Raw genomic sequence first — 20,360 nt, 5'->3', positions numbered from 1 at the left:
GGTTGCAGTGGGTCAAGATTACGCCACTCAACTCCAGCCTGGGCGATCAAGCAAGACTCCATCTGAAAGAAAAACAACAACAACAAAAAAACAAGGTCTAAGCCATTTTTTACAAGTAAGCATATTTCTTATGAGATATAGTATTGGCTGGGTGCAGTGGCTCGGGCCTGTAATTCCAGCACTTTCGGAGGCTGAAGCAGGATTGCTTGAGTCTAGCAGTTTGAGACCAGCCTGGGTTATAGTGAGGTCCTGTGTCTACAAAAAAAAAAGATAAATAAATGAATAAAAATTATGGCATTTTATTTATACTATTTTAGTCAGGAATATCATAAACATATGTGCTTGTTGAAGAGATTAAAAATTATGAAATGGCATTCACTAGGGAAGGCTGGTTTGCATGTAAATTTCAGAAACCTCTTCATTTACAGGCTTTGAGTCAAAAAGTAGAGGTTTTTCTATACTTAGCTGTTGGAGCATTCATCTGTTTAAAATTTAAAACATAACCCAGGCCCGGCCTGGTGGCTCACACTTCTAATCCCAGCGCTGTGGGAGGCCGAGGCCTGTGGATCACTTGAGGCTTGAGGTTAAGAGTTTGAGACCAGCCTGGCCAATATGGTGAAACCTCGTCTCCATTAAAAATACAAAAATTGGCCGGGCGTGGTGGCGTATGTCTGTAGTCCCAGCTACTTGGGAGGCTGAGGCAGGAGAGTTGCTTGAACCAGGAGGTGGAGGTTGCAGTGAGCTGAGATCGAGACTGAGCCACTGCACTCCAACCTGGGCAATACATCAAGACTCCGTCTCAAAAACAAAACAAAAACAAAAAAACAAAAACCCAAAACACAAAAACATAACCCAGGTGCCTGGATAAAAATAAAAATTAAAAAAGGGCTGGGTGCGGTGGCTTATGCCTGTAATCCTAGCACTTTGGGAGACCGAGGTGGGCAGATCACTTAAGAGTCAGGAGTTTGACAGTGGCCTGGCCAAAGTGGCAAAACCTGTTTCTACAAAAAATAGAGAAATCAGTCAGGTGTGGTGGTGCACGCCTTTAGTCCCAGATACTCGGGAGGCTGAGGTGGGAGAATCTCTTGAGCCTAGGAGGCTGAAGCTGCAGTGGGCTGACATTGCACCACTGCACTGCAGCCTTGGTGACAGAGCGAGACCCTGTCCCAAAAATAAAAAGAGAGGTGGGGTTGGGGATGACACTTGAACCCCAATCTTTAGACTCATAAGCTTTTCAGTTTTATGACAGTGCTTCATCTTAAGGTACATGGAAAGTAAATGAAATAATTGTTAGAATATTAATATTTAATAAGTTTATTTCCGGATGAAATGACGTTTATAAGGTTATCATATACCCTATCTACCATTATCTAATTTTCTTAATTTGTGAAATAAAAATAGTATGTTACCATATGCTGTTTATAGCATCTTCCTTTTTAAACAAAGATACCCATTTCCTGTTTTTCTCCTCTTGATATTTGAAGGTTTCACATTACTTTACTCTCAGTCTAATTTTATCATTAACCATTTGATATAAAAATGTGTCCTGGGCAGGGCGCAGTGGCTCACGCCTGTAATCCCAGCACTTTCGGAGGCCGAGGTGGGTGGATCACCTGAGGTCAGGACTTCGACACCAGCCTGGCCAACACGGTGAAATCCTGTCTCTGCTACAAATACAAAAATTAGCCAGGCCTGGTGGTGGGCGCCCGTAATTCCAGCTGCTCCGGAAGCTAACGCAGGAGAACTGCTTGAACCCGGGATGAGAAGGCTGCAGTGAGCCGAGATTGTGCCACTGGACTGCAACCTGGGCGACAGAAACAAACAAAAACCAAAAAACCAAAAATGTGCCCTAAAGTCTTCCACATTGTATTATTTAAGCCTCACATGGGGGAGTTAGCAAGGTCAGTTTACACATGAGATAAACTTAGTACGGTTAAGTGCCAGATCCAGGCCATACAAGCTGTCGTTCTACATTCTAAATCCTATATTTTACCGTCTAGGCTTCTTAAAGAATGGGAGGCCAGGCGCGGTGGCTCACGCCTGTAATCCCAGCACTTTGGGAGGCAGAGACGAGCGGATCAAGAGGTCAGGAGATCGGGACCATCCTGGCTAATACGGTGAAACCCCGTCTCCACTAAAAATACAAAAAATTAGCCAGGCGTGGTGGCGGGCGCCTGTAGCCCCAGCTACTCCGGAGGCTGAGGGCTACCCAGGAGGCTGAGGCAGAATGGCCTGAACCCGGGAGGCGGAGCTTGCAGTGAGCCGAGATCGCGCCACTGCACTCCAGACTGGGCGACAAAGCGAGACTGTCTCAAAAAAAAAAAAAAAAAAAAAAAAAGAATGGGTAGGTGGGTGAGAAGCTACTACTAACCATATAAAATAAAGTGATATTTAAAGATGAACAGATGTCGCATTCTAAAAAAGTGAAAACGCGGCAAGGCACAGGAACTCCTGATAAATACTGCAGTTTTTAAGAAACATGGGCTGGTCTTGACGAGACCTATAGGCAGACAGGGCTCAAACATTCAAAAGAGCTACAGAGTAAACTCAACTCCCCGAAAGCGCTGCACTGACTGGCAGATTCCACACGAGACACTGGCCTCCCACGTGTCTTTCAGGAAACACAAAATTCAAGGGATAAAGAAAGCCAAGAAGGGGATGAGAAAAAGGAAAAAAAAAAAAAAGCGAACAGAGCTTCCCTGGGAAGTTGAGGGTGCGCGGAGGGTGCGCGAAGGCTGGGGCCGGCGGAGGGAACTCGCAGAGCATCTGGCGGGCACCGAGGTCTGGGAACAGGCCTGGAGGCAGCTCTGTTCGTGGAGAGAGTGGGCTGCCCGTGGGCCCCACCCTGTGGAGCCCCCCCAGTAGATCTGTTCCCTGGTTCGGGTGGGCAGGGGAGGGCAGAGCGCAGTAGAGAAAAACAGGCAAGGAGACGCTAGAAGAGCCACAGGTGGGCGCCGGTCAGAGTCCGAGGTTGCAGGTCTCTGGGCCAACCGCACCTGCGAGCCCTCCGAGACGCCGTAGCCCCGCCCCTCCGGCGCGTGGCGCCCATGACGCTAGGCGCGCGGGCCGCTCTCCTTACAGAGGTCGCTCTTGTCCGAACGGTCGGCCTCTGCTGCGCCTGCGTGGTTGGGAGGGGAAGTGAGGCGGTTTCCTCGGCGCCTTTTCCGGCAGCGGCGGCGGCAGAACTGGGAGGAGGAGTTGGAGGCCGGAGGGAGCCCGCGCTCGGGGCGGCGGCTGGAGGTAACCCCCTGCACCGAGCTGGAAAGGCGGGCCACCTCTGTCTTCACTCCTCTCTGGAACTCTGGCGGTAACTCCCCTCTCCCTCTCTGTTTCTCTGCAGGCAGCGTACCGAGTTCCCGCGAGGATCCATGACCTGACGGGGCCCCGGAGTCGTGCTGCTTCTCGGGTGTCCTGGCTCGGTGGTGAGCCCAGTGTTTGCAGGCCGGCGGGCGGGCCGGAGGGCCGCATTCTCCCTCGGGGTGAGAGGAAGGCGGAGGAGCGGGAACCGCGGCGGCGCTCGCGCGGCGCCTGCGGGGGGAAGGGCAGTTCCGGGCCGGGCCGCGCCTCAGCAGGGCGGCGGCTCCCGGCGCAGACTCAGGGCCCGGGTGGCAGCGGCGAGTGGAGGAATCAAGTTGTGCGGTCGGTGATGCCCGAGTGAGCGGCGGTCCTGGGCCTCTGCCCTTAGGAGGCACCTCCCACGCAGGCCGCAAAGGCGCCTTCGCGGCCAGGAGGCTTCGTTTCGGTTTCGCGGCGGCGGCGGCGGCGTTGTTGGCTGACGGGACCCGGGACACCTGAATGCCCCCGGCCCCGGCTCCTCCGACGCGATGGGGAAGGTGCTATCCAAAATCTTCGGGAACAAGGAAATGCGGATCCTCATGTTGGGCCTGGACGCGGCCGGCAAGACAACAATCCTGTACAAGTTGAAGCTGGGCCAGTCGGTGACCACCATTCCCACTGTGGGTTTCAACGTGGAGACGGTGACTTACAAAAATGTCAAGTTCAACGTATGGGATGTGGGCGGCCAGGACAAGATCCGGCCGCTCTGGCGGCATTACTACACTGGGACCCAAGGTCTGATCTTCGTAGTGGACTGCGCCGACCGCGACCGCATCGATGAGGCTCGCCAGGAGCTGCACCGCATTATCAATGACCGGGAGATGAGGGACGCCATAATCCTCATCTTCGCCAACAAGCAGGACCTGCCTGATGCCATGAAACCCCACGAGATCCAGGAGAAACTGGGCCTGACCCGGATTCGGGACAGGAACTGGTATGTGCAGCCCTCCTGTGCCACCTCAGGGGACGGACTCTATGAGGGGCTCACATGGTTAACCTCTAACTACAAATCTTAATGAGCATTCTCCACCCATCCCCTGGAAGGAGAGAAATCAAAAACCCATTCATAGGATTATCGCCACCATCACCTCTTTCAATTGCCACTTTCTCTTCTTTTGAATTTGAACTCTGGAGTTACTGTTCTACAGTTTGGGGGGAGGGGGCTTGGGGGTTTTCTCTTTTGTTTGTTTCCCTTTTTCCTTTTTTTTTTTTTTTGGCTTTGCATTAGGATGCTCTGATCTGACATTTGACATGAACACAAAGTTGCTAGATGCTCTTGTTGACTTCCAGCAGATGGGATGGGGGAAATACAGCAGTTCCTGGTAAAGTCCTTTGTAATAATAGTTTGATTTTTTTATTTCGAGAGAATCTTTCATTTTCCTATGTATGCTTTTTTCCTTTTTTGCCCAGTTTCCTTATCACTTGCTGTAGATGGCTTATTTTGCATTCATGCAGACTATGTTGCAAGTCTGTTTCATCTAGTAAACTGAAAATTATTGCTTAATCAAACTGCCGTTTGTCTTTTATACTTAAGGCCTTTCCCCCCTTCCTTATGAGTTCTAACTTAGTAATTTCAAATGTGACCTTTTATATCTAAGACCAGTATAGTAAACTTAGCCCACAGTGGCGAGTAATGAGTAATATCATTGTAATATGTTCCAGTTGCACCTCAGTATGTTAAACAGGTAATGTAAGAGGTTCTCTGAAATGTCAGCAAATAAGTTCTGAAACATACATCATGCATGAGTAGGAATAAAACCCAAGTTCCCCACAAGGTAGCTAACTTAACGCTGCATAAAAATATGAAAGTGTAACTAACCCATGAAGGACACTTTTTTTTTTCCACTGCAAAGTTAGTCACTTTGCTGTTTTCCCTCTTTTTTAAACTTTAAAAATAGACTCCAGGAATTGGAGCAATAATGGTGTATGCCACACACAGATTAAACATTTGTAGATATTTTAAGTGACTTTTGGGCAAAACTGGAATGTATACTTTGACCTTGTTTCAAACGCCTGAGACCAGTAACTTAAAAATTACTAAAAGGTTTACTTTGTTCATTAATAAAGCATTTAGCAATTCAAATTATATGCACCTTTTACCTAGTTGAAAAAAATACACATTCCTGTTTTCACATTATAGCAACTGATAAAGCTGAAGCTATAAGTCATTTTTATAGATGAGTGATCCACATCTCCATCAATTAGAACACTGGAAAAGATGTTTTATAAAAAAGGTATTTAATTTTGTTTGTAGGATTAACTCATGCAAATAATGAAGATATCCTGTTGGTTCAATAGTACACTGTCTCCTTTAAGGAAGGAAGCGTGATGAATGAATGATGTGTAGACTTGAGGGATGACTATTAAAGGGGACGTAGGATGAAGAGAAAGAACCTACAGATGACAATGAATGTAAACTTATTTTTCTTCATATGTAAGCAGTGTGCTCGCTGGTGATATCCAGATCCTAACAGGATTACTTGGTTAGCTGGTTAGGACCAGTAACTGGATTGCGACCACTATGATAATATTTTGAACCAAATGTTAATGCTTGATGCAGAATTGTAAAGCAGCATCTGGTTCCTATATAACCTTAAGGATTAATTTTAGTGATCCTCAAGGAATTAAATAGGGAATTTCAGAAATGTAGACTGCAAATGCAGTATACAGGAAAAAGTGGAGTGGGTTTAGTTTATGAGGGTGTCTGAAAACTAAAATTGAGCGGGATATCATGGTATAGTTGGACAGTATTGGTCCTTCACGCTTTGGCCATATTGTGTAATGGAGCTTTTACCAAAGATGTATGAGAAGTGTAAAACTATAAAAAAAATGAACTATTCAAAGTAAAACTCTTGACAGACGTTTTACTTAAAGCAGATGCAAAAGGGTATTCTCATGTAGGCTCCTGTTGGTGCAGAGGGATTTTTGATTTCAAGATGCAACTAAAGTACGAAGTTCTCAGTTTCACTTTAGTAGAAATAGCTCTAGAAATGAGGCTGATAAACACATCTAAGAATACTGGTTGCTTTCTAAAATTCCCAAAGCTCCACCATAAATGTAATTCTTAGTGTTTTAAATGATTGCATTTTAAGGTATATAAATATGGGTTATCCAATATCAATGCTATAGTAACATCCTGAAACAAAACAAGCACAAAGGTATACATGCCTAAACTGGAGGAAACTTGAAACCCTCATGTTAAATCTTAAATGTAGTATTTCTAACTTGTGAAGACAGATTGGTAGGCAGCCATTTTTTTGTGTCTTAAAATAACTGGGGGCATAGTTAAAATTTTATACATCAAGTGATTGCTATTATTGAATGTTGCAGGTGAGATGTGGTTATTTTTAGTTTATTTGAAATGTTTGACTGGAAAGGGGGGAGGGGGAAGCAAATATTTGAAATTTGGAAAACCCTAAACCTTTTGGTAAGAAATTGTAATTTTCACTTAAAATTTTCTTTAAGAATATAAAAGGTTTATAATTGATGTAGTTAAATTGAACAATAACCACTGGTGACTGGAGCAGGTAATTACAGCCTGCAGAAAAAATTATAATCTAAGAATTGAAAAAATAAGATCCTGAAGTTGTTTAATTGCATCAGTTTCTGTATTTGTGAATTTATAAACTGCAGTAAGTTTTGAATGAGGTTAATCTTGTTTAATATAAGTAAATGAGTCTGTAGACTGTGATCTCCCCAAACTAAAAAGTACAGTATTTGGAATTGTGTTTATGGTTGTAGTGTTGGTAAAGCACTAATATGCAGAAAATAAAGGAATTACACAGTGCAGTTTCTCACGTTACGTTACTCGCTTGAACTAGATAAGTGGGACATGTGGTGTGTTGGGCCATGTTATTCTCCAGGGTTTATGGTAAAAGGTGACTTAATTTGGAAGTTACCTGACTTTTGTAAGAACAAAAAATATCAATTTGGTTCTTGTAAATGCTGGCTATTTGAGGTAGTTTGCCCTGTTTTAGTTCCACCAACTTAATCTGATTGATAATTTAGGACACAACAGTTAAACAGTTTTTAAAATTTGAGGTCCCATAGCAGTCTTTATTCTGCTGTTTTTTCCAAATTACAACCTTAGCATTTTTAGAAGTACAGAATTGTGTCTAAAGAATTGGCCTTGAGTCTTAAATTCAGGTCTTAATTCTTTATAGACTTCTGAATTTTAAAGTTTCTTTTAGAGGTCAAATTTTCCTATAGAAATGGCAAAATTGTATTCATTTAAATGTAAAGTAGTATACAGGATAAGGTCGGAAGAAAGAAAACGATGAATAACTTGTTGGATAAAAGAGTTTGAAAGACATTGTAAGCCTTTCCTCCTATATCAGCAATTTTTATAGTTTGATTTTAGAATGTCTTCATGTGATCTCTAGTATGATTTAATTCCTATGTTAATATTTATTAATGTATTTAGTACTGTGGTTAAGATACTGTGACAAAGTATCAATTTGTCAGTACTAGCAGTAGAAAATATTTTCCCCATTAATGAGTTTTTATGCTTTAATATAAGCTTAGAAATACAGTAGCCATAATCTGAATGGTGATGGAGCTTATAAAATTCCAAAAGTTATTTTCTTAATACCTTGCCAAATATGTATCAGGATTACAAGTAAGGTAAGTCTTGTATCTTTCCTTATAGGTAAAAACTGTGTTTGTAAAACCACATACAGCAATTATAAGAAATTTTTAAGTGATTAGTCACTGAACATAATATATTTGGAGTATAATATTCAATAGTATCTAGCCTTTTGCTTTAATCAAATGGTAAGGATTAGTAAAGGTTTCAGTATTAGAGTTTACAAAAATGGAATGTTGGGAGATGGAGCCATAGAAGAGGCAAAGCAACTTCTTGCTTTGCCAAACCAAAGTTGCCAGACTAGATTAGTGAGTTGAACAGGCAGGGAACACACAGGTGAGATCAAAGAAGGCAGAACAAGTCTGGAGAGTTTGAGGTAGTTTGCCCTGTTTTAGTTCCACTAAAGGAGAGGGATTTAGGAATTAAAACAAATTTGCAATTAAATATAACTCAAGTAATGGTAAATTTCAAGAGAATTAGACTAGGAGCTAACCTCATTTTGTGGGAAAATAAAATTTTTAAACTTTTACCCCTTTATTTGAAACGTTTTATGACTACTTGAAAAAATTTAAAAATGAAAGTATTTTTGTCCTTGAATATCTTTTTTTTTTTGAGACGGAATCTCGCTCTTTCGCCTAGGCTGGAGTGCAGTGGCGGGATCTTGGCTCATTGCTAGCTCCACCTCCCCGGTTCACGCCATTCTCCCGCCCCAGCCTCCCGAGTAGCTGGGACTACAGGCGCCTGCCACCACGCCTGGCTAATTTTTTTTTTTCGTATTTTTAGTAGAGAGGGGGTTTCACCATGTTAGCCAGGATGGTCTCGATCTCCTGACCTCGTGATCTGCCCACCTTGGCCTCCCAAAGTGCTGGGATTACAGGCGTGAGCCACCGCGCCCGGCGAGTATCTTTCATTTGTTGTAGAATACATATTTGGTCCATAGTATTTGTTTTATAAGTGTGAGGGTAGATTTTTTTTATTGAGAGCCCACTAATAATGCCTGGCACTGTTTAGGTGCAGGAGATTGACAGTGAAGAAAAACACAAAAAATCTGCATTCATGGAACTTAAATGGAGGATTGGGGATAGAGAACAAAGATCAGATGATAAGTAAAAATCTGTTAGGTTATATGCTATATGTTATACAATATATAATGTATGTACACATATCAGGGAACAGGTAGGTGTGTTCGGAGAAGATCTCATTGAGGTGATGTTTGAGCAAATACTTGAAGGAAATGTCAATATTGGTATAATTGACATAGTCACAGAAAGATAATAGTATAGTGTAAAGCAGAGGTGGGAAAACTGACCAAGGGCAAATCTGGGTGCAGCCTGTTTTTTATAGGGACTGTGCTAGAATAGTTTTTACATTTTTAAAGGATTTGTAAAGTTTGTAAGAAAAAAACATGAATATGTGACAGACAGTAATGGCCTGAAAAGCCTAAAATATTTACGATCTGGCTCTTAGGAAAAACATTTAACCTCAAATGTAAAGCCAATTTTTAAAACATTATCAAAATATATAGGAAATCGAACAATTGAATGTGAAAGACCATTGTTAAATGAATCTAATAAAAATTTTAGGACACACAGGCCGGGCACTGTGGCTCATGCCTGTAATCCCAGTGCTTATTGGAGGCCGAGGTAGGCGGATCACGAGGTCAGGAGATGGAGACCATACTGGCTCACACGGTGAAACCCCGTCTCTACTAAAAATACAAAAAATTAGCCGGGCGAGGTGTTGTGTGCCTGTAGTCCCAGCTACTCGGGAGGCTGAAGCAGGAGAATGGTGTGAACCCGGGAGATGGAACTTGCAGTGAGCCGAGATCCCACCACTGCCACTCCAGCCTGGGCGACGGAGCAAGACTCCGTCTCAAAAAAAAAAAAAAAAAAAAAAAAGGCACAGTGACATAGAATTTCCACATTTTATACATTTAGTGAGCTAACACTTGTTATTGAGTAGTCTAACCTGGATTATTTTTTTTCTAAATGAATTTAAATGCGTGAAATCAGTAGTTTCTCAGTTTTGATTTTAACATAGTTCTTTAAAACTGTGAGTCACTTCATTTTAAATATTTCTTTTATTTTTGTGGTAGTTTTACTGGTCTTTGGATTTAAGTTAAATGTGATTCTTTGTTAAGTGTCCTTTCTTCCAGATAACCTAGATTAGTTGGTGTAGGTTCAGATAACATCATTTAACTGTGGCTTTTTTATCCGTTATTACCATAATTAAGTCATGAGTCTATTATTTTTATGAAGAAAGTTTGTAAGGGGAAGTGTTTTATTGACTTGGAAACTATTATGGTGCATGATAATTTGGTTTCTTCCAGTATTATTCCTCTAACCAATATAAACTAGGAAAATTTGCTTTACACATGGATTATTTCTTGCCTAGAGAGTTATATATTAATACCAAATAATGCTAAATAATTACTAGTAGGATGAGAAATCTATATTTTAAACTATTTAAACTATTACAAAGTTGTGAAACCTGTAACTGTTAGACTACTACAAAGTAATCTAGCAGAAGTTATGGAAGTAAATTTTATTGAGGACATTTACAAATAAGCTTTAAAAAAAAATGAAAACATTTGTAGTTCATGGAAAGACCTATGTGAAACTAGTTATTTGTGATTATAAAAGTTGTTTTCCATTACAGCTGAATAGCCTGAGAAGGTTATAGCATGAGAGGGGAAAAAAAAACCATTGTGGTAGAAGCAGAAATTCGGATCTTTGAAGTTTGTTATAATAGGGCAAACCAAAGTGCTTTCTCTGCATGTCTTTATTTTTTATTTTATTTACTTATTTTTGAGATGGAGTCTCGCTCTGGTCGCCCAAGCTGGAGTGCAGTGGCTCGATCTCAGCTCACTGCAACCTCCCCTCTCTGGTTCAAGTGATTCTCCTGCCTCAGCCTCCCAACTAGCTGGGATTAGAGGCATGTGCCACCACGCCCAACTAATTTTGTATTTTTAGTAGAGATGGGGTTTCACCATGTTGGCTGTTCTCAAACTCCTGAGCTCAGGCAATCCACCCAACTCGGCCTCCCAAAGTGCTGGGATTATAGGTGTGAGCCACTGTGCCCTGCCCACGTGTTTATTTATTTATTTATTTGAGGAGTCTTGCTTGGTCACCCAGGCTGGAGTGCGGTGGCGCGATCTCAGCTCACTGCAACCTCCACTTCCCAGGTTCAAGAGATTCTCCTGCTTCAGCCTCCCAAGCAGCTGGGACCACAGGTGCACCACCACGCCTGGTTAATTTTTTTGTTTGTTTATTTTGTTTTGTATTTTTAATGGAAATGGAGTTTCACCATGTTGGCCAGGCTAGCCTCGAACTCCTGACCTCAGGTGATCCACCTACTTTGGCCTGCCAAAGTGCTGGGATTACAGGTGTGAGCCACCGCGCCTGGCCCATGTGTTTATTTTTAAAAGTTAGTTTTATGAATAAGTCCTAGGTTGGAGTTAGGCCTAAGGAAATCAAACTCAGAAATATTCTAATAGTAAGAGTTAGCGTTTACTGAATGTTTGCCATGTGTCAGGCATTGCTCTAAGCACTGAATGACTATTAATTCTCTAAATCCTCACAGCCACCTTGGGAGATAGGGCTCTCATTTTATAGTTGAAAAAACTGAGGCATACAGAAGTATATGATAATAAGTAGAAGAGCCTGAATTTGGATTCAGATAGTCTCTGCTGTACTATGAATGTGACTAAGGTGAACCAGTGCTTACTCATGTTCTTAGTGTTTTTTTGGTGTGTGTTTTCTTATAAATACCTGGCTTTAAGTAAATTTCCCATAATTTTCTTATTTTATCTTCAATAAGTTGTGCATCCCTGTATAATTTCACTCTGCTGTACAGTGGAGAACAGTATTAGGTGCTTAACGGACTTTTTTTTTTCTTCTGTAAAAATCAAATTTGATTGCTTGATAGTGAATTTTACAGATCATTGTGAAAAATAGGAAAAGTTAAAATTTTCATTGAGCTGATTATTTGTATACTTATATATAGATTTCTTTTGATTTAAGAAAAGTTTTATATGGAATGCTTCACGAATTTGTGTCATCCTTGCACAGGGGCCGTGTAATCTCTGTATTGCTCCAATTTTAGTATATGTGCTGCTGAAGTGAGCCTCCCAGTTAAATTTCAATTAGATAAACTATTTTTTAGTACAAGTGTATCCCAAGCAATATACTAAAATTATGTATTAAATTATATATACTATATATAAAAAATTATATACTAAAGCTTAAATTGAAATTTAACTGGCCATCCTGTATTTTACCTACAATCCTATATCTGACTCTGAATGGTAGGAAAGGAGGTAAGATTGAAAACGGAAATTTAAAAATATATTTAGAAACTCTCAAGAGCTCTACCAAGTAGTTTGGATATTGTTTTGTGTGTAATGGGAGCCATTGAATTTTTACATATGTAAATTTATATATATATCTCTATGCATATATATATATCTTTCTATGCATATATATATATATATATATAAAAACAGGAGAGAGTCACAGTGTTTAGGTGTATCTAGTAGCTTTGTATAGAATCATGTATCAAGATTATGGATAGAAGTTCGAAGAAAGAAGTCCCTTCAGGAGACTTTGATGATAATTCAGCTGAGAAAATGAGGGCCAAGTATAGTGTAGAGAAAATGAGAAAGAAGTGAGATAATGAAATAAATTGGTGAAATATGTTACTTGTGGAGGAAGAAAGAGTTAACAATTTTGATCTGAATTCTTTTTCTTTTTTTGAGACAGAGTCTTACTCTGTCACCCAAGCTGGAGTGCAATGGCATGATCTCAGCTCACTGCAACCTCTGCCTCCTGGGTTCAAGTGATGCTCCTGCCTCAACCTCCCATGTAGCTGGGTCTACAGGCGCCCACCACCATGCCCAGCTAATTTTTTTATTTTTAGTAGAAACGGGGTTTCACCATGTTGGCCAGGCTGGTCTCGAACTCCTGACCTTGGATGACCCGGTGGCCTCGGCCTCCCAAAGTGCTGAGATTACGGGTGTGAGCCACTGTGCCCAGCCTTGATATATATATATATATTTTTTGAAATGGAGTTTCACTCGTCACCCAGGCTGCTGTGCAATGGTGCTATCTCAGCTCACTGCAACCTCTGCCTCCCAGGTTCAAGCGATTCTCCTGCCTCAGACTCCCAAGTAGCGTAATTACAGGCGCCTGCCACCACACCCGGCTACTTTTTTTTTTCTTTTGTATTTTTAGTAGAGACGGGGGTTTCACTATGTTGGCCAGGCTAGTCTTGAGCTCCTGACCTCGTGATCCGCCCGCCTCAGCCTCCCAAAGTGCTGCAATTACCCGCGTGAGCCACTGCGTCCTGCCTGGCCTTGATCTTAATTCTTACATAAAAGATAATGATAACACCATTGGTAGAAATCAGGATATATAGCATATTTCAATGGAGAGACATTGATAATTGGGTAAAGTACTTTGTCTGCAGTGCTGAAAAAGTTTGAATCTGTTAGGCATTCTCTCTTTTGTAACTATTCTCTTAGAGCAATGCTGCCCAATAGAAACATAATGCAAGCCACATATGCAATTTAAAATTTTTGTGCTCACATTTAAAAAATAGAAGTGAATTTAATTTTAATAATGTTTTATTTAACCCAATATATCAAATATATTATTTCAATATGTCAGCAGTATGAAATTTTTTTTTTTTTTTTTTTTGAGACGGAGTCTCACAACCTCTGCCTCCTGGGTTCAAATGATTCTCCTGCCTCAGCCTCCCGAGCAGCTGGGACTACAGACGCCTGCCACCACGCCCAGCTAGTTTTTTTTTTTTTTTTTTTGTATTTTTAGTAGAGACGGGGTTTTCACCATATTGGCCAGGCTAGTCTCAAACTCCTGACCTCGTGATCCACCTGCTTCAGCCTCCCAAAGTGTGAAATAATGATATATTTTACACACTTTTTTTGTTTTTTGGAGACGGGTCTTGCTATGTTGCCGAGGCTGGCTTCAAGGGATCCTTCTTGCCTTAGCCTCCCTACTATCTGGGACTACAGGTGTGTGCCATCATGCTCAGCTCTACATTCTTTATTTAACACAAAATCTTCACAATTCAAATGTGTATTTTATGTTTAAAGCACATCTCAATTCAGACTAGCCACATTTCAGTTCTTCATAGCCACATGTGGCTAGTGGCACTCATATTGGACAGCTCATTCTTAGAGGGTGATTTTTTTTTTTTTCCCATACTGTCCCTGCAACTTAAGTAGCTATAGTAGGGGGTACCAGTTGAGATGATTTAGATGTGATGAATTTTTCTAGGCCAGAGGTTGGCAAACCATGACCTATAAACAAAATTGGTCCCACTGTTCTGTTTTTGTAAATAAAGTTTTATAGGAACACAGCCACAAGCATTCATTTGTGTATTGTCTATGGCAGCTTTTACACAACAGCAGAGTTTGTGACAGAGGCCCTGTGGCCCACAAAGCCTAGAATATTTATTATTTGGCCCTTTACAGAAAGAATTTAGACCCTAAAGTCTCTGGTATAAAACATATATCTTTTTTTTTTTTTTTTTTTTTTTTTTTTGAGACGGAGTCTCGCTCTGTCTCCCAGGCTGGAGTGCAGTGGCCGGATCTCAGCTCACTGCAAGCTCCGCCTCCCGGGTTCACGCCATTCTCCTGCCTCAGCCTCCCGAGTAGCTGGGACTACAGGCGCCACCACCTCGCCCGGCTAGTTTTTTGTATTTTTAGTAGAGACGGGGTTTCACCGGGTTAGCCAGGATGGTCTTGATCTCCTGACCTCATGATCCGCCCGCCTCGGCCTCCCAAAGTGCTGGGATTACAGGCTTGAGCCACCGCGCCCGGCCTTAAAACATATATCTTATACTTTTTTTCTTTTTCTTTTTTTGAGATGGAATCTTGCTCTGTTGCTCAGGCTGGAGTGCAGTGGCGCGATCTCGGCTCACTGCAACCTCTGCCTCCCGGATTCAAGCGATTCTTCTGCCTCAGCCTCCCGAGTAGCTGGGATTACAAGTGCATGACACCACACCTGGCTAATTTGTGTATTTTTAGTAGAGACAGGATTTCACCATGTTGGCCAGGCTGGTCTCTAACTTCTGACCTCAAGTGATCCACCAGCCTCACCCTCCCAAAGTGCTGGGACTACAGGCATGAGCCACTGCACCCAGCCTCCATATTTTACACATTTAAATTAGGTTCCCCAAAGAAATAATATTTGAAATGACTATAGTATATATATTGATTCATTTATTCACCAAGCATTTACTGAAAGCCTACTGAGTTCCAGGTACCATACTAGGCTCTATTAGCAAGATAAATTGGATTAATGACAGATCTGTTGAATCACAGCCACCATGTCCTACTGGACTTAATGCTTAACACACACACCCACCCACCCACCCACACACACACACACACACAGAGCAATTTGTTAGGAGCCTCTCTTCCTCAAGGGTATTGTTTTGAAGTCAACAAGACTTAGGCTTGAGTACACTTACTAGCTGTAGCATTGTGGACAAATAACACATTTTTATGAATAAGTTTCTTATGTGTGAAATGGAAGATAATACCGCCTATTGTGCTGATCTGTGGTGAGAATTACATCTAAAACCCATAGCACACTGACAGGCACACAATATTTATTCAATAATGTGTACTGTTATTTAACTCTATACTCCGTGTTCTTATCCTGTAGGTATTTTTTTCCTCTAACTCCTAAATTACTGTGGAAGAAAATATCCTACAATTCAGAACTGGTGCTGATAAAGTATTAAACCTAAGGTTGCAAATATTAAGGGAGGTTTCATAGTAAATGTAACTGTATTTTAGTTAAATAGGGATTAAGTTAACCAGCATGATGCCTCCATATTGGAAATTCTTTTAAATTTCAGTCCGTGGCTATATGATAAATACAAATAAATTTTGAGTCTAGTTTCAGCTATATCACTAACTGTTATGATTTTACTGGACAAATATCAAGTTACAGCCACCATAAGCTCACTTCTACATTTTTGAGACAGGGGACCCCATCATCTACATTTGTAATTATAATGTGACTACAATTACTTGGACATTGTCATTCCAAGGGGAGTCTCTTAACTATTAAAAAAAAAAAGAAAGAAAGAAAAAAAAAGCTAAGGGCATTAAGATTACTCCCCTTTTTTTTTTGAGACAGAGTCTCGCTCTGTCACCCAGGTTGGAGTGCAGTGGTGCCATCTCAGCTCACTGTACGCTCCGCCTCCCAGGTTCAAGAAATTCTCCTGCCTCAGCCTCCCGAGTAGCTGCAACTACAGGCGTGAGCCACCATGCTAGGCTAATTTTTGTATTTTTAGTAGAGATGGGGTTTCACCATGTTGGCCAGGATGGTCTCCATCTCTTGACCTTGTGATCCCCACCCTTGGCCTCCCGAAGTGCTGCGATTACAGGCGTGAGCCACTGTGCCCCGCCAAGATTACTTCCTTTTCAAATGAATTCTTTCTGCAATTTTTCCTTACCTCTAGAAAACTGAGTAGCACGTATTCCTCATTTCGCACTCCACCTCCAACCATCGATACCTACAATACTCACCTGAACAATGTTTTGAAAATTAAGTGACTCTCTTAAAGTGTTTTTATAAACTTTAACACACATCTCCCTCTGGCTATCACACCCTTAACATTTATCGTCTTCTCTTTGTCACCAGCTTTCTGGAACACTCCTATTAGCAGCTTCTCTACTGCCTCCTGTCTCTACTGCAAACTAGTTTCTGGCCATTTCACTTAATCTTTCTAACTAAGGAAGTTCCCAATCACGGTTTGTTTTATTTTTTTTAAGACGGAGTCTCATTTGCTCTGTCGCCCAGGCTGGAGTGCAGTGGTGCCATCTCGGCTCATTGCAACCTCTGCCTCCTGGGTTCAAGCGATTCTCCTGCCTCAGCCTCCCAAGTAGCTGGGACTATAGGCATGCACCACAACACCAGCTAATTTTTGTATTTTTAGTGGAAATTTTAGCAGGGTTTCACCATGTTGGCCAGGCGTGTCTCGAATTCCTGATCTAAGGCTATCCGCCCGCCTCTGCATCCTAAAGTGCTGGGATTACAGGTGCTCGGCCAGGTCCCAATGACTTTTTAATGTCAATTCTAAAGAGTTATTTTTGAACTTCAACCTTCTCTCGATAGGGTATGTTCTCTAATTTTTTCCGTTTGTCAGGTGCTTGTGCATGCTCCTGAAGACAAAGCAACATTTTGGAGGGGCGGGGTCTTATTTGAAGTATATGAGGAAGGTGCTTCCTTGCAATGAGTGAGGGAGTTGGCAATTTTTAATAACCCCCAATCATTCTTCTTTATTTATTCAATAGCACCTGAGGGCCTGGTTGAAGAGAAAGACTTTGAGGTAGGGGGTGGGGCACAAGGGGCAGGAAAGCAGAGAGCAAACTATTGCTGTCTCCCATCCTGTGTTGTTAGGTAGGGGTACATCATATTATTATAGTAGAGCTACACCTATCTATGTGTTCTTGATGAAGGCATTGTTTGCAAGTTGCTGTTTTTCAACAGCAACATCAGTACCATGTGATTACTGAACCCTTTACAGTTTGTCTTGCCTTTACTTGGAGAGGAGCTAGATGTATCCTGTTTCTGCTGTGCATTTGGCCAGCAATCATGGGCATGTGAATACATGCCTTTGGTGTGTTTGTGTTCAATTCTCTTCATTTATTTTTGTGCCTTGGACTTTGTATTAGGTAAACTTACGAACTTATTCATAAGGAACTCAACATTTATGGTGTATAAATATTTAAAGAATACATGAAAAAACAAGATGAAGGACAGGCTTATTTTCAGAGGTTTGTGCATGGTAACAGAAAACATACATTTTAATGAAATTATCTTTGTGCCAGTGACCATTTGACTATTCACCTTTTTTTTTTTTTTTTTTTTTGAGACGGAGTCTCACTCTATCACCCAGGCTGGAGTGCAGTGGCACGATCTTTGCTCACTGCAAGCTCCTGGGTTCATGCCATTCTCCTGCCTCAGACTCCCAAGTAGCTGGGACTACAGGCGCCCTCCACCACGCCCCGCTAATTTTCTTTTTTTTTTTTTTTTTTTTGTATTTTTAGTAGAGACGGGGTTTCACCATGTTAGCCAGGATGGTCTCGATCTCCTGACCTCATGATCCGCCCACCTCAGCCTCCCAAAGTGCTGGGATTATAGGCATGAGCCACTGCACCTGACCTGACTATTCACTTTTAAGAAGTGGAAAAAAAATTCCTGAATTTTTTCAATAACTTTTAGAAAAATCTGTGTAGCATGTTCTGAGTTTGATCCACTGTTCATTGAATTATATAATAAGACTTCAATTTTAAAAGTGTATAAAAGCTTGTAGAAAGATTTGGCTTATTAAAAAGATTATGATGTGAAAAGCTAGCTCTAAAGTATTAAAGCTTTATTTTCCCCCCGTTCTGAATTAAAATAGGAAGGGAGAGAGGAAGACAAGTCAGTGTTAAGGCCACGAGGTTGAATCATCTAAGGAAATGAGTCAGTGACTACAAACCATAACTTTCCTTTTTCTGGGGCTTTGACTTGGAGAGCTTAATGTTGAATCATTTGAAAAATCTTGCTTGATATCAGTGAATTTAAAATAAGGTTCTTTTTTGTTTTGAGAAATCTTGTAATATTACCTGGATTCATTTATTTTTTATATTTATTTTTATTTTTTTGTGACACGGAGTCTCGCTCTGTCACCAGGCTGGAATGCAGTGGCGTGATCTCAGCTCACTGCAACCTCCACCTCCTGGGTTCAAGCGATTCTCCTGCCTCAGCCTTCTGAGTAGCTGGGACTACGGGCATGCGCTGCCAGCTAATTTTTGTATTTTTAGTAAAGACAGGGTTTCACCATGTTGGCCAGGATGGTCTCTATCTCTTGACCTCGTGATCTGCCCGCCTCGGCCTCCTAAAATGTTGGGATTACAGGCGTGAGCCACCACACCCAGCTGGATTCATTTATTATTTCAACAAATACTCAGTAGAAAAAAGTAGTAGGTATATTCTTCAAACCAAAAGACATGCAGTGATTTGAAAACATGGGTAATGTATCAGTATCTTTGTATGTATATTTAGCTCTAGGTAATCAATAGTGATTCTTAATCTGTTTTTAAAACAAGTTTTTTGAGGTTGATAACTGATGACTCATTATTGGACTTAGGATAAACCTAGAATGCTGGTAGCTATTGACACATCGTATTTCTATTTAATATGCTAGAGTTTTTTTCCTAGTCATGAATTGTTTCTTAGGAACCCTGAGCCCATAACTGAAATAAATGCGTTGCATTTTGGCTTATTTTTGAAACTTTAAAAATCTCAAATGGTGCTGGGCGTGGTGGCTCATGCCTGTAATCCCAGCACTTTGGGAGGCTGAGGTGGGCGGATCACGAGGTCAGGAGATCGAGACCATGCTGGCTAACACAGTGAAACCCTGTCTCTACTGGAAATACAAAAAAAATTAGCCGGGCATGGTGGCAGGCACCTGTAGTCCCAGCTACTCTGGAGGTTGAGGCAGGAGAATGGCATGAACCTGGGAGGCGGAGCTTGCAGTGAACCGAGATCACACCACTGTGCTCCAGCCTGGGCAATACAGCAAGACTCCATCTCAAAAAAAAAAATCTCAAATGTAATTAATGATCAAGTCTGTGGGTAAAGATAGATAGGTCCCTCAAAAGTAAACATTGGCATATTATATAAAAAATTCTTGACCTTTTATGATGGGTTGCTTATCTTTATGACTTGGACTCTTTTTATAAGATTGGGTTACATTTTTAATTCTCTACAACGCATGGGTAATCTTGATTTATGACAGTAAATGCATTTTACACAAGAACCTAATATTTAGAAACTTAAGTATCTTAAATCCTATTTTTGTCATCAAGACAAACTTGAATTAAAGACTAAAACATTACATTTTTATTCTTTTTTTTGCTTAGTATAATAATATGGTAGTGATATCTTAGGGGAAATGTTTTGAATAAATACTAATATATATTTTTCTTTTGTTATTTCTTGGGTATCTTGTTGAATACAGTATGGATTTTAGACCAGCATGACAAGATTTCTAAATTGCCTTCTGGTCAAGCGTGGTGGTTCACACCTATAATCTCAGTACTTTGGGAAATCAAGATGGAAGGATTACTTGAGGCCAAGAGTTTGAGACCTACCTGGGCAATACAGTGAGACCATGTCTGTTTTTTTGTTTTGTTTTGTTTTGTTTTTTTTCATTAGAGATGGGGTTTTGCCATGTTGGCCAGGCTGGTCTCGAACTCCTGAGGCTCAAGTGAACCACCCACCTCGGCCTCTCAAAGTGCTGGGATTACAGGTGTGAGCCCCCACACCCAGGTAGACCACATCTCTTTTTAAACAATCAATCAATATGGTTGGCAGGGCTATTGTTTCCATATGCTTAGACATCCTAGTCATGT

The 20,360-nt window shown here is 41.3% G+C and overlaps 1 protein-coding gene and 1 pseudogene across 1 annotated transcript; one reads left to right on the top strand and one right to left on the bottom strand.

Moving 5' to 3' along the window:
• Window positions 1-3,100: 3,100 nt before the first annotated feature.
• ARF6 (ADP ribosylation factor 6) lies at window positions 3,101-7,125 on the top strand. The gene is made up of 2 exons (XM_003901769.3): window positions 3,101-3,240; window positions 3,341-7,125. The coding sequence occupies exon 2, from the start codon at window positions 3,825-3,827 to the stop codon at window positions 4,350-4,352; it is 528 nt and encodes a 175-aa protein (XP_003901818.1). The 5' UTR covers window positions 3,101-3,240; window positions 3,341-3,824; the 3' UTR covers window positions 4,353-7,125.
• A 4,823-nt stretch (window positions 7,126-11,948) lies between these two features.
• On the bottom strand, window positions 11,949-12,047 carry LOC116276044 (annotated as a pseudogene).
• Window positions 12,048-20,360: the final 8,313 nt, after the last annotated feature.

Source organism: Papio anubis, chromosome 7, assembly GCF_008728515.1.
Source record: "Papio anubis isolate 15944 chromosome 7, Panubis1.0, whole genome shotgun sequence".
In the NCBI taxonomy this organism is placed as follows: domain Eukaryota; kingdom Metazoa; phylum Chordata; class Mammalia; order Primates; family Cercopithecidae; genus Papio; species Papio anubis.
This window is presented reverse-complemented; position numbering and strand designations above follow the sequence as displayed.

Excerpts from the sequence above, each read along its gene's own strand:
- ARF6 (XM_003901769.3), top strand. The coding sequence starts at position 3,825 with ATGGGGAAGGTGCTATCCAAAATCTTCGGGAACAAGGAAATGCGGATC.